At 32.4% G+C, this 13,133-nt stretch overlaps 1 protein-coding gene across 2 annotated transcripts in view; it reads right to left on the bottom strand.

Annotated features, from left to right (window-relative positions):
• fam189a1 (family with sequence similarity 189 member A1) overlaps nucleotides 1–13,133 on the bottom strand; it is a 64,455-nt gene that overhangs the window by 22,194 nt on the left and 29,128 nt on the right. For both annotated transcript variants that reach the window (XM_058078751.1, XM_058078753.1), the window contains exon 2: nucleotides 10,599–10,655. In XM_058078751.1, coding sequence (XP_057934734.1) covers nucleotides 10,599–10,655 — 57 coding nt within the window. The remainder of the gene's footprint in view (nucleotides 1–10,598; nucleotides 10,656–13,133) is intronic.

The following is a 13,133-nucleotide window of genomic DNA, read 5'->3' as shown; positions in this document are numbered from 1 at the left end:
TAAATATTTTTTAATTTAATTTAATTTAATTTAATTTAATTTAATTTAATTTAATTTAATTTAATTTAATTTAATTTAATAATTAAATTAAATTAATTAATTTAATAATTAAATTAAATTAAATTAAATTAAATTAAATTAAATTAAATTAAATTAAATTAAATTAAATTAAATTAAATTAAATTAAATTAAATTAAATTAAATTAAATTAAATTAAATTTAATTTAATTTAATTTAATTTAATTTAATTTTATTTTATTTTATTTAAATAAATAAATAAAATATTTAATAAAAAATAAATAACGCGCTAACCACACGACCGCCGTGCCACCCTTGTTGTACATTATTTATTTTATTTATACATTTATGCTGCATTTCGGCATCACCATTTGCAATAAAAAATAACACATTGAGTCGTTCTAGTTCTAATAAGACACTCTTAATTCTCGTTAATTGCCATTGTTCACTCGGTGTTCACTCTCGGATGCATACCGCCCATCAGCAGCTTCGGCCATCTTGGATATTTTTAGGTCTTTCAATGGGTGCATAGATATTTGAGCTGTATAAAAAAAGCAATAAATAACAATAAAACTGGTTTTCTGTTTTTTTTTTTTTTTTTAGTTGGGAACGGATATTTTCCTGAAACTTACTAATGTTTGTTCTGTTGATTAGTATAGTATACCTTGGATATTTTTAGGTCTTTCCATGGGTGCATAGATATTTGAGCTGTATAAAAAAAGCAATAAATAACAATAAAACTGGTTTTCTGTTGTTTTTTTTTTAGTTGGGAACAGATATTTTCCTGAAACTTACTAATGTTTGTTCTGTTGATTAGTAAAGAACAGGAAAAGGTAGAAACAACATTTTTTTTCCTTTTTTTTTTGAAAGACACGAGTATAATCTTTTTTTTTTTTGGTAGGTTCAATATTTCGAACCTTGAAAAATCTGTCAAAATTGTCGAAATTTTGACTGAAGGGGATTTGATTGAATGTGTTGTCGTAAAGTATGTGATCGGTCACTTTGTTGTACATTATTTATTCTATTTATACATTTATGCTGCATTTCGGGATCACCATTTGCAATAAAAAATAACACATTGAGTCGTTCTGGTTCTAATAAGACACTCTTAATTCTCGTTAATTGCCATTGTTCACTCGATGTTCACTCTCGGATGCATACCGCCCATCAGCAGCTTCGGCCATCTTGGATATTTTTAGGTCTTTCAATGGGTGCATAGATATTTGAGCTGTATAAAAAAAAGCAATAAATAACAATAAAACTGGTTTTCTGTATTTTTTTTTAGTTGGGAACAGATATTTTCCTGAAACTTACTAATGTTTGTTCTGTTGATTAGTATAGTATACCTTGGATATTTTTAGGTCTTTCCATGGGTGCATAGATATTTGAGCTGTATAAAAAAAGCAATAAATAACAATAAAACTGGTTTTCTGTTGTTTTTTTTTTAGTTGGGAACAGATATTTTCCTGAAACTTACTAATGTTTGTTCTGTTGATTAGTAAAGAACAGGAAAAGGTAGAAACAACATTTTTTTTCCTTTTTTTTTTGAAAGACACGAGTATAATCTTTTTTTTTTTTGGTAGGTTCAATATTTCGAACCTTGAAAAATCTGTCAAAATTGTCGAAATTTTGACTGAAGGGGATTTGATTGAATGTGTTGTCGTAAAGTATGTGATCGGTCACTTTGTTGTACATTATTTATTCTATTTATACATTTATACTTCATTTCAGGATCAACATTTGCAATAAAAAATAACACATTGAGTCGTTCTAGCTCTAATAAGACACTCTTAATTCTCGTTAATTGCCATTGTTCACTCGGTGTTCACTCTCGGGTGCATCATACCCGTGAGCAGCTTCGGCCATCTTGGATAGGCCGCTGCTTCCAGGATAAGCGGTACGTTTAACGGTTGGATGGATGTCGGTAATCATTTGCCGTATACTCCGGAGTCCGTTGGCGAGCCTTTTGTCGGCGGCGGCGCCACCGCCGCTAGTCAACTCATTCAGCCGTGAAATACGGCTGATATGATTGTGTGCAAACCACAATTACATCCCGGCTTTCCGACAAGTGACCGCAAGAGCGCTCGCCGGGCTGACAATGGAACACAAACTGCTACGACCTGCCTCTAATGCTTCTATTAGCAACCCCCAAAACCTTCCTCCTCACAACACCTTTTGTGCTGCTGAACAACGGCGGTAAAAAATAAAAATAAAAAAGCGTGTCCATTATTAAACACCTCCAGTGAAAAGCTGAACTTTTATGATTTTTATTCAATGTTCAATTGTACTGCAGTACATATGTTTTATTATGTACTTTTATGGGACAACATTGAAGAAATGGCACTTGAATGCAATGTAAAGTAGTCAGTGTACAGCTCGGATAAATATAGCAATTTGCTGTCACGGCAAAATAACGCAAAATACAACCACTCATGTCAAAACCAGCAAACAAAAATCATATTTTGATATTTTGTAAAACAACACATGGTGAGACATTCTAAACCTGAACTCTTTTTTTTTCGCCAATTTTGCTATTTTTTTTTCCAAATAATTCCTAAATATTTATTTTAAAAATAATCATGGTAAATTTTATTTTCATAATGTTACTATTATTTATTTATATATTTTTCTAATTATTTTATTATATTTTTATTTAATTTTTTTAATTTATTATAATTTTTTCTTGGGCGGCACGGCGGTCGTGTGATTAGCGCGCAGACCTCACAGCTAGGAGACCAGGGTTCAATTCCACCCTCGAGTTTGCATGTTCTCCCCGTGCATGCGTGGGTTTTCTCCGGGTACTCCGGTTTCCTCCCACATTCCAAAAAAAACATGCTAGGTTAATTAGCGACTCCAAATTGTCCATAGGTATGAATGTGAGTGTGAATGGTTGTTTGTCTATATGTGCCCTGTGATTGGCTGGCCACCAGTCCAGGGTGTACCCCGCCTCTCGCCCCAAGACAGCTGGGATAGGCTCCAGCACCCCCCGTGACCCTTGTGAAGAAAAGCGGTAGAAAATGAATGAATAAAACTAAACTAAACTAAACTAAACTAAACTAAACTAAACTAAACTAAACTAAACTAAACTAAACTAAACTAAACTAAACTAAACTAAACTAAACTAAAATAAAATAAAATAAAATAAAATAAACTAAAATAAACAAAAATAAACAAAAATAAACAAAAATAAAATAAAATAAAATAAAATAAAATAAAATAAAATAAAATAAAATAAAATAAAATAAAATAAAATAAAATAAAATATATCCTACACTTGATCAAACTTACTTAAGATTTGTCAGATCAATTGCTGCAAAAGACTTGTGATATGTGATATTAGCGTCCACTTTACCATTCCAGTTCCCAACTTCCTGAATTTGCACTCTACACATTATGGGAACTGGAGTTATTTTAGCCCAAATTGTTTTCAAATATTTCACGTTCTTCTCAAATAATTTTTTTATTTCATTTTTTTATATTATCACCTAATTTCTACATTATTTTCATTTTATTCACATAATATTCCAACTTTATCCCCAACCTAATTTTCCAAAATTTACAATTTCCCATAATATTAAAAATGTTTTTAAGATAATGTAATGTTTCATTCATATATATATATATATATATATATATATATATATATAAAGTTATAATAATAAATAAATATAAATAATAAATATATATACATTTTATAATAAATAAAGTTATTTTTAATAATTAAAAAAATATATTTCAATTTTAAAAATCTGTTGAAAGTTAATTTAAATTAATTTAAATTTTCAACTGTTTTTATTAATTTAAAAAATATATATTTTAATTTAAAAAAAGTCAAAAATTAATTTAAATTGTCCAACTATTTCAACTTTTCTGTACAAATATTATTCTCAGAATTGACGTTATTCTCGGAACGTTTGAATTTTTTTTTTGTTGTTTTGTTTTCTTTGTCATAATGTTTCCCGATAAAGTTATTTCTTTCAACTTGATGCTAATAAAAGGATGTATTTCCTTCACTACATTACAACAGTAATGCGGTAGAAAATGAATGAATGAATATATATATGTATATAGTTAATATAAGCTAGCTAACAACGGACGTCATTGAAAATATTCATTCATTAATTTTTCATCATATTGTTGTTTTACTGAGGTAGAAAAGCGGCTACAGAATCTCCCTTTAAGGCGGATTTTACTCTCAGGACGACACTGTTGGCAGCATGTGTTTTCTTTATTTCCTGTTTTGGGGGTTGAAGAGCGTTTTGAGATTCTTTGTCTTTTTTTTTGGTCAGGGATTTGCATAATTATATTCATTATATGACTTGACTCGGTGGAAAATATGAAAATTGTGAGCATATGAACACATTAACGGCGTTACTCAATCCATTATAAGCTTTGAATGAAAACAATAGCTTGCTTGTTTGCATGGTTTTATGGGTACTTTAATGCTAAATCTACATTTGTGTGTGTGTGTGTGTGTGTGTGTGTTGGGATATTGTGTCTTATTTTCTCGGATTGTGTTTTTTTGTAATTAGTTTCTGGAGAAAAAAACGTCTATAATAATTGCATTCGCTAACATTCAATATGGAAACCTCTCTGTGTTTATATTTCATTCTATACTTCATTACATTTCGCTTTCTATTCATTAGTGGTCTTCAGAAGCCGATGAGAAAAAAAAAGTCAATTTTCAAGGCACACAGAATATTGTGTTCCACGTCTACATGAACATTGAACGCACCAAAAGAAAGATTAGACTCCCGTCTTTCATCAGGAAAAAGAATTTTGTTTCTATCTTTTTCCATTGAGTAGGAATCAGCAGTAGAACATCGGTAAGTTTCAGGTAAATATCAGTTCCCAACAAAAAAACAAAACAAAATGAAAGCAGCACAAACGGACTATTTTGGTTTCATTCGGAGTAAATGGGGAAGCTGGGTGAACCTATAAAATCATCTGTCATAACGCATAACTCAAAACCAAAATTAGCACAAACGCTAATTTTAATTGCACAAAACAGCACAAACGCAACACAAATGAATGGGACCAGTTTGGTTTCATTCGGAGTAAACGGGGAGGCTGGGTGAACCGATAAAATCATCTGTCATAACTCAAAACCAGAAGTAGCACAAACGCTCATTTTAATTGCACAAAACAGCACAAACGCAGCACAAACGCAGCACAAACGCAGCACAAACGCAGCACAAATACATGGGACTATTTTGGTTTCATTTGGAGTGAACGGGGAGGCTGGCTGAACCGATAAAATAATGTGTCATAGCTCAAAACCAGAAGCAGCACAAACGCTAATTTTAGTGGCACATAATAGCACAAACACAGCACAAACGGTTGGAAGTTTTGCTTAATTTGGAGCAAATCCGGGGTAGTAGTGCCGAATGAATTTTGATTGACTGATAAAATGATCTGTAATAACTTAACAACAAAAACAGTCATTTTAACTGCACAAACGCAGCACAAACGATTGGAAGTTTTGCTTAATTTGGAGCAAATGCGGGGTGGTAGTGCCAAAAGAAATTTGATTGACTGATAAAATGATTTGTAACAACTCAAAAACAAAAACAGTCATTTTAACTGCACAAACGCAGCACAAACGATTGGAGGTTTTGCTTAATTTAGAGCAAATGGGGGGTAGTAGTGCCGAATGTTTAATTTGGAGTAAACGGGGAGGCTGGGTGAACCTATAAAATCATCTGTCATAACACATAACTCAAAACCAAAAGTAGCACAAACGCTAATTTTAATTGCGCAAAACAGCACAAACGCAGCACAAATAAATGGGACTATTTTGGTTTCATTTGGAGCAAACGGGGAGGCGGGGTGAACCGATAAAATCATGTGTCATAACTCAAAACCAGAAGTAGCACAAACGCTAATTTTAGTGGCACATAATAGCACAAACGCAGCACAAACGATTGGAAGTTTTGCTTAATTTAGAGCAAATGCGGGATAGTAGTGCCGGATGAATTTTGATTGACTGATAAAATGATCTGTAATAACTCAAAAACAAAAACGATCATTTTAACTGCACAAACGCAGCACAAACGATTGGAAGTTTTGCTTAATTTAGAGGAAATGGGTCGTAGTAGTGCCAAATGAATTTTGATTGACTGATAAAATAATTTGTAATAACTCAAAAACAAAAATGGTCATTTCAACTGCACAAACGCAGCACAAATGATTGGAAGTTTTGCTAAATTTAGAGCAAATGCGGGATAGTAGTGCCGAATGAATTTTGATTGACTGATAAAATGATCTGTAATAACTTAACAACAAAAACAGTCATTTTAACTGCACAAACGCAGCACAAACGATTGGAAGTTTTGCTTAATTTGGAGCAAATGGGTGGTAGTAGTGCCAGATTAATTTTGATTGACTGATAAAATGATCTGTAACAACTCAAAAACAAAAACGGTCATTTTAACTGCACAAACGCAGCACAAACGATTGGAAGTTTTGCGTAATTTGGAGGAAATCCGGGGTAGTAGTGCCAAATGAATTTTGATTGACTGATGAAATGATCGGTAATATTTCAAAAACAAAAACGGTTATTTTAACTGCACAAACGCAGCACAAACGATTGGAAGTTTTGCTTAATTTGGATCAAATGCGGGGTAGTAGTGCCGAATGAATTTTGATTGACTGATAAAATGATCTGTAATAACTCAAAAACAAAAATGGTCATTTTGACTGCACAAACGCAGCACAAATGAATGTGACTTTTTGGTTGAACCCAGCAACTCTCACTTTGACACAAATACCCAAATATCTATATAACTATACCGACATAAACAACACAAAAATGGTTGTTTTGATGAAATTTTTTTTCGTTTGTGCGGCATTTGTGTTATTGTGTGCACTTAAAATGTAATGTTTGTGCTGCTTTTACGTGAAAATAATATGTGGAATGAATCTTCACTGCAAATTAGCATTAAGCTAACAAGCTTAGCTGTCGAAGATATTTGTGATTAAGGGGTGACGCTGCCCCCCCCCCACCACTGGCATAGACAACACCCTGCTTCCCTTGTAATTAGTGTGACTGAAGTGGGTGTCAGTTGTGAAAATGTCAAGAGAAATAAAAGGTCTAAGTGAAGACAGATGCTGGCGCTGTGACTGGTGCCTGTGAAAATGTCGCGACGTCGTAATCAAAGCTAAATGCCGTCCACAAATAAATACTGAGGGTCTATGACATTTTTTTTTTTTTTTTTTTGATGAGATCACTTCTTAGCATATTTTCATGTGTTGCTTTTAGGGCAGTCAAAGGTACGTCATTATTAAAATCTATGTATTACCATGACTGTGTTTTAAAAGAGAAATTAACTTACGTTGAGTTTGAAATTAATAATAATAATTAAATAAAAATAAAAATAAAAATAAAAATAAAAATAAAAATAAAAATAAAAATAAAAATAAAAATAAAAATAAAAATAAAAATAAAAATAAAAATAAAAATAAAAATAAAAATAAAAATAAAAATAAACATTAACATTAACATTAACATTAGCATTAGCATTAAGATTAATTAAACATTAACATTAAGATTAACATTAAGATTATCATTAACATAAAATAAACATTAGCATTAGCATTAAGATTACATAAACATTACCATTATGATTAACATTAACATAAAAATAAACATTAAGATTAAGATTAGCATTAGCATTAAGATTAAATAAACATTAAGATTAAGATTAAGATTAAGATTAAGATTAAGATTAAGATTAAGATTAAGATTAAGATTAAGATTAAGATTAAGATTAAGATTAAGATTAACATTAACATTATCATTAGCATTAGCATTAGCATTGAGATTACATAAACATTAACATTAACATAAAAATAAACATTAAGATTAAGATTAGCATTAGCATTAAGATTAAATAAACATTAACATTAACATTAAGATAAACATAAACATAAATATAAACATAAAATTAGCATTAGCATTCGCATTAAGACTATATAAACATTAAGATTGCAAAAATAAAATTAAGATTAAGATTAAGATTAAGATTAAGATTAAGATTAAGATTAACATTAACATTAACATTAACATTAACATTTTATAAAAATAAAAATAAAAATAAAAATAAAAATAAAAATAAAAATGAAAATGAAAATAAAAATAAAAATAAAAATAAAAATAAAAATAAAAATAAAAATAAAAATAAAAATAAAAATAAAAATAAAAATAAAAATAAAAATAAAAATAAAAATAAAAATAAAAATCTCACATTATTAGAGCCCCGATGGCAGGAAATAACACCCCTATAGTCACCTTTACACTACTATTATGCATTGTTTACAGCACATGCTGCGGGGAATTTAAATAAGTAAACATAACATGGAGGGACGGCGGCACGGCGGTCTGGTGGTTAGTGCGCAGACCTCACAGCTAGGAGACCAGGGTTCGGTCCCCGCCCTCGGCCATCTCTGTGTGGAGTTTGCATGTTCTCCCCGTGCATGTGTGGGTTTTCTCCGGGTACTCCGGTTTCCTCCCACATTCCAAAAACATGCTAGGTTAATTAGCGACTCCAAATTGTCCATAGGTATGAATGTGAGTGTGAATGGTTGTTTGTCTATATGTGCCCTGTGATTGGCTGGCGACCAGTCCAGGGTGTACCCCGCCTCTCGCCCGAAGACAGCTGGGATAGGCTCCAGCACCCCCCGCGACCCTCGTGAGGAAAAAGCGATAGAAAATGAATGAATGAATGAATGAACATGGAGGGAATATTTGTGGATATCAAAGTAGCGGCCGTTGTCAATCTGACTTGATTGACAGGGAATTTGCATGGCAACATGGTGAAAATCCAAGCCAGATATTCCCGGTGAGATCCTCGGAAGGACACCGACCGACATTGCTGCATGAAAGGAGATACTTTCCAGAAAATTGGTCATGCTTTTTTTCGGGAGGGAGAGACGAAAGCGGCGCCACGGCAACAACGCCGTGTGTGGCCATTTTCCTACTCAGCACCCACTTAAATGATGGGATATGTTTGCGAGAGCTGCTGCTATGAATCAAATCACACAAAGACTAAAGGAAGGTGGGGGGAAGGGAGGCAGAAATGCAAAGTGAAAGGATCCGTGTAGGGGGGTGGGGGGTGATAGAACTAAAGAGAGCGAGACAGGCAATCTGCAGAGAGAGAGATGTAGGGGGGGGGCACGGGGGGGGGGGGTGTTGAAGACAATGTGGTAAAGCTGCAGAAATGAGATGAGATTATTTATGGCATTAAGAGAGCATGAAATAGAGTTGGATGAGAAGATTGAAGCTGAACTGCACTTTTTTTTTTATTTCCACTTCAAATACCAGGAAGATAAAAACCGAGATCCTTTCCTTTCAAAATAATAGTCACTAGACACGTTTAAATGAGGAGTTTTTACTCTTTCCGAATGACTTTCCTTTCCTGCAAAAAAAAAAAAAGGCCAGTAAGGATAATTCATAATGCCGCCTACAGAGAACATACTAAGTCCTTATTTCTAAAATCACAAATACTTCAACTTGCTGATATAGTTCATCTTCAAACAGCTAAAATAATGCATAAGGCTAAAAATAACCAATTAGCTAAAAATGGAACCATGATGTGCTATATATATATCACTATATTGACCGTTACTATGGTACCCATTATGGTATTGTATGCTCATATCACCTCGTACTTCGGTACGTGAAAAAAAATAAAAAAAAATAAAAAAAACATTTTAATTAAAAAATATATATATTTTAAATTAAAAATTAAAATTTTTTTTGAATTACTGAAAATTTTTTAAAAATTGGAAAGAAAGCAGAGTATAAATAAAAAATAAAAATAGTAGTAAAAATAAAAATAAAATTAAAAAATAAAGCAAAAAACAAACAAAAAAAAAACTTAAACTATATTCAGAAAGCAGGAAGTGAACAAATGTAACAGTTACTGATTGTAAAAGTACCAGATGGAGGGGTAGGATTTAATAAGCTTTGCTTCTTCCTACTCCTTTTTGGACATGTGGAACTGTGAACTGATTATGGGATGCATTCAATTGTAATCTGATGCATGTTCAAATGAAATAAAACCATTACCATTACCATTACCATTACCATTACCATTACCATTACCATTCCAAAAACAATGGAACAAGGAATATTCCAATCTCTTGTCTACATGCGCCGCTATAATCAACCAGAATAGTCAATAGGGCATGCCCAGTAAAACGTAAACATCAACATCACGTCATACCGACTTCACTGAGTTTTTAGTTCATCCAGTTTTGAAATTTAATTTGGATCATAAACAAACTTTCCGCAGCAGTCCAGTGCCGATTGCTGGCCTCCATTTTTAAAAGCGAAGAACGTCCGGAGCTGCGTGTTACGTCATATCTGAGCATGCCCTGAAAGAACGCACCTGGGATCAATTTAAACAGGAAAAGATGAAATTCAATCTTGCTAATATTTGATATATGTTTTATATAGATATATATATATATTTTCTTTTGAAAGAAAAACTGAACACAAAGGAAGCCTCCATAACATGTTATGATGTTGTAACCCTCTTATGAATCGGTTTGTGCGAGGGCGTTGAGATGATACTCACCACCAGCGAGAGCGGCCTCTTCCATGAAACCACGCCAATCAACCCGGAGAGAAGAACCTGGAGACAAAAGCACATGAAGAAGAGCGTGAGAACCAATTGAGAAGAAGAATATGAAGAATATGAAAGAACTGGGAGGAGGGGGATCGATATGGAAGAATGCTGCATTCAGGGCCCACTTTCATGTCATGGTTTATTGGATCATACATCAAAACACAAATATCAAAATAACCAACCTGCTCAATCTAGCGACACATTGTTGGAAAAATTCGGCATCAACAACAACAATAAGCTTCCTGGAGGTCGAGAGCCATGCCAAGGTCGCACAATCCTCACACAACAATAATTCCGTTATGGATATAGCCATACCAGTTTTTGTAGGATTGGCGTTGAAAATAAAAAAAAAACACTATTGTGTCATTTTTGTACAGTATTCAACGTAATGGACTAATCCATGTTCCCTGTATTGTATCGCTACGCCAAATTATTATTATTAAATTATTATAAAATTATTTATTATTATACAATTATTATAAATTATTTATTATTATACAATTATTATACAATTATTATACAATTATTATACAATTATTATACAATTATTATACAATTATTATACAATTATTATACAATTATTTATTATTATACAATTATTATTATACAATTATTATTATAAAATTATTATTTATTATTTATTATAGTTAAATTAAATTAAATTAAATTAAATTAAATTAAATTAAATTAAATTAAATTAAATTAAATTAAATTAAATTAAATTAAATTAAATTAAATTAAATTAAATTAAGTTTAGTTTAGTTTAGTTTAGTTTAGTTTAGTTTAGTTTAGTTTAGTTTAGTTTAGTTTAGTTTAGTTTAGTTTAGTTTAGTTTAGTTTAGTTTAGTTTATTCATTCATTCATTTTCTACCACTTTTTCCTCACAAGGGAGCTGGAGCCTATCCCAACTGTCTTCGGGCGAGAGGCGGGGTACACCGTGGACTGGTTGCCAGCCAATCACAGGGCACATATAGACAAACCATTAAATTTACCATATAAATTTAATGGTTTAATATAAACAACCATTCACACTCACATTCATACCTATGGACAATTTGGAGTGGCCAATTAACCTATTAACCAATTAATCGAAAAATTGAGAGCTGGACAATATCGATATATCGGTATATCGGTTTTCTGCACAAAAAAATCCCTAATATTTTTTTGACTAAAAGCATAAAATTGCATAAATGACCAAAAATATAAATCTAAGGCATTCATAAGACACATTCAAAGACGTGATGGATGCTACGTATGTAGCATTCTACACTCATCACGAGGTAATGAGTAATATTGGGTGAGACACACAAGCACCAGAAGTGTCTACACATATCGGTATCAGTATCGGCTCATATCAGTATCGGAAATTGAGAGCTGGACAATATCGGTTTATCGGTTTTCTGCACAAAAAAAATCCCTAATATTTTGACTAAAAGCATAAAATTATATAAATGACCAAAAATATAAATCTAAGGCATTCATAAGACACATTCAAAGACGTGATGGATGCTACGTATGTAGCATTCTACACTCATCACGAGGTAATGAGTAATGTTGGCTGAGACACACAAGCACCAGAAGTGTCTACACATATCGGTATCGGAAATTGAGAGCTGGACAATATCGGTTTATCGTTTTTCTGCACAAAAAAAATCGCTAGTTTTTTGACTAAAAGCATAAAATTGTATAAATGACCAAAAATATAAATCTAAGGCATTCAGAAAACACATTCGAATACATGATGGATGCTACGTATGTAGCATTCTACACTCATCACAAGGTAATGAGTAATGTTGGGTGAGACACACAAGCACCAGAAGTGTCTATGAGAGAAGATGCTTCTTCCGACGGAGAAATTTACGCATTCCGATCAATTTAATTTGACAGTCTGATTTATTTTAGCGCTACGCTAGATCAGACCCAAGGGAAGCATTACTGCCGCCATTCGATTAAAATAACAAAAAAAAAATACAAACAAGCAAATGTCATCAGCTCCCTTTTGTTTCTCCATGGAGCCAATCAGCTTGTATGTCAGTGTTGGTTAGCATCTTCCTCCATGTTGTGTTTGGCTGTCTTGTCTCGTCCGTTTAGCCTCGTCTGTTTATTTGGGAGGAGAGTTTGTCAACAACAATCACCCTCATAGTCCGACCTCTGTTCTCGATATGGACTAATATGACCGTCTTGGGATATCACACACATATTATTATTATTATTATTATTATTATTATTATTATATGACAGTTCCGCAGCTTTGCTGTCAGTCAAGTCAGTTGTCGTCAATGTCAATTTATTTAGAACTACCGCTCAAAAGTTTAAACTACACAGTCTCAGATATGCAGCGTTTTTCTGTCCTTGTTAGACCCAGTTTGTGCTGCTCTCCGAAGGGAGTAGTTAACAGCATGGGAAGAGATTTTAGTTTTAGTTTAGATTTTTTAGATTGGTTTAGATCTATTAGGCTTATTAAATGATGAACTTGGTTTAGCA

The sequence above is a fragment of the Doryrhamphus excisus genome, chromosome 7, assembly GCF_030265055.1.
Source record: "Doryrhamphus excisus isolate RoL2022-K1 chromosome 7, RoL_Dexc_1.0, whole genome shotgun sequence".
Classification (NCBI taxonomy): domain Eukaryota; kingdom Metazoa; phylum Chordata; class Actinopteri; order Syngnathiformes; family Syngnathidae; genus Doryrhamphus; species Doryrhamphus excisus.
Note: the sequence above shows the minus strand (reverse complement) of the source record. Positions and strands in the feature narration are given on the sequence as shown.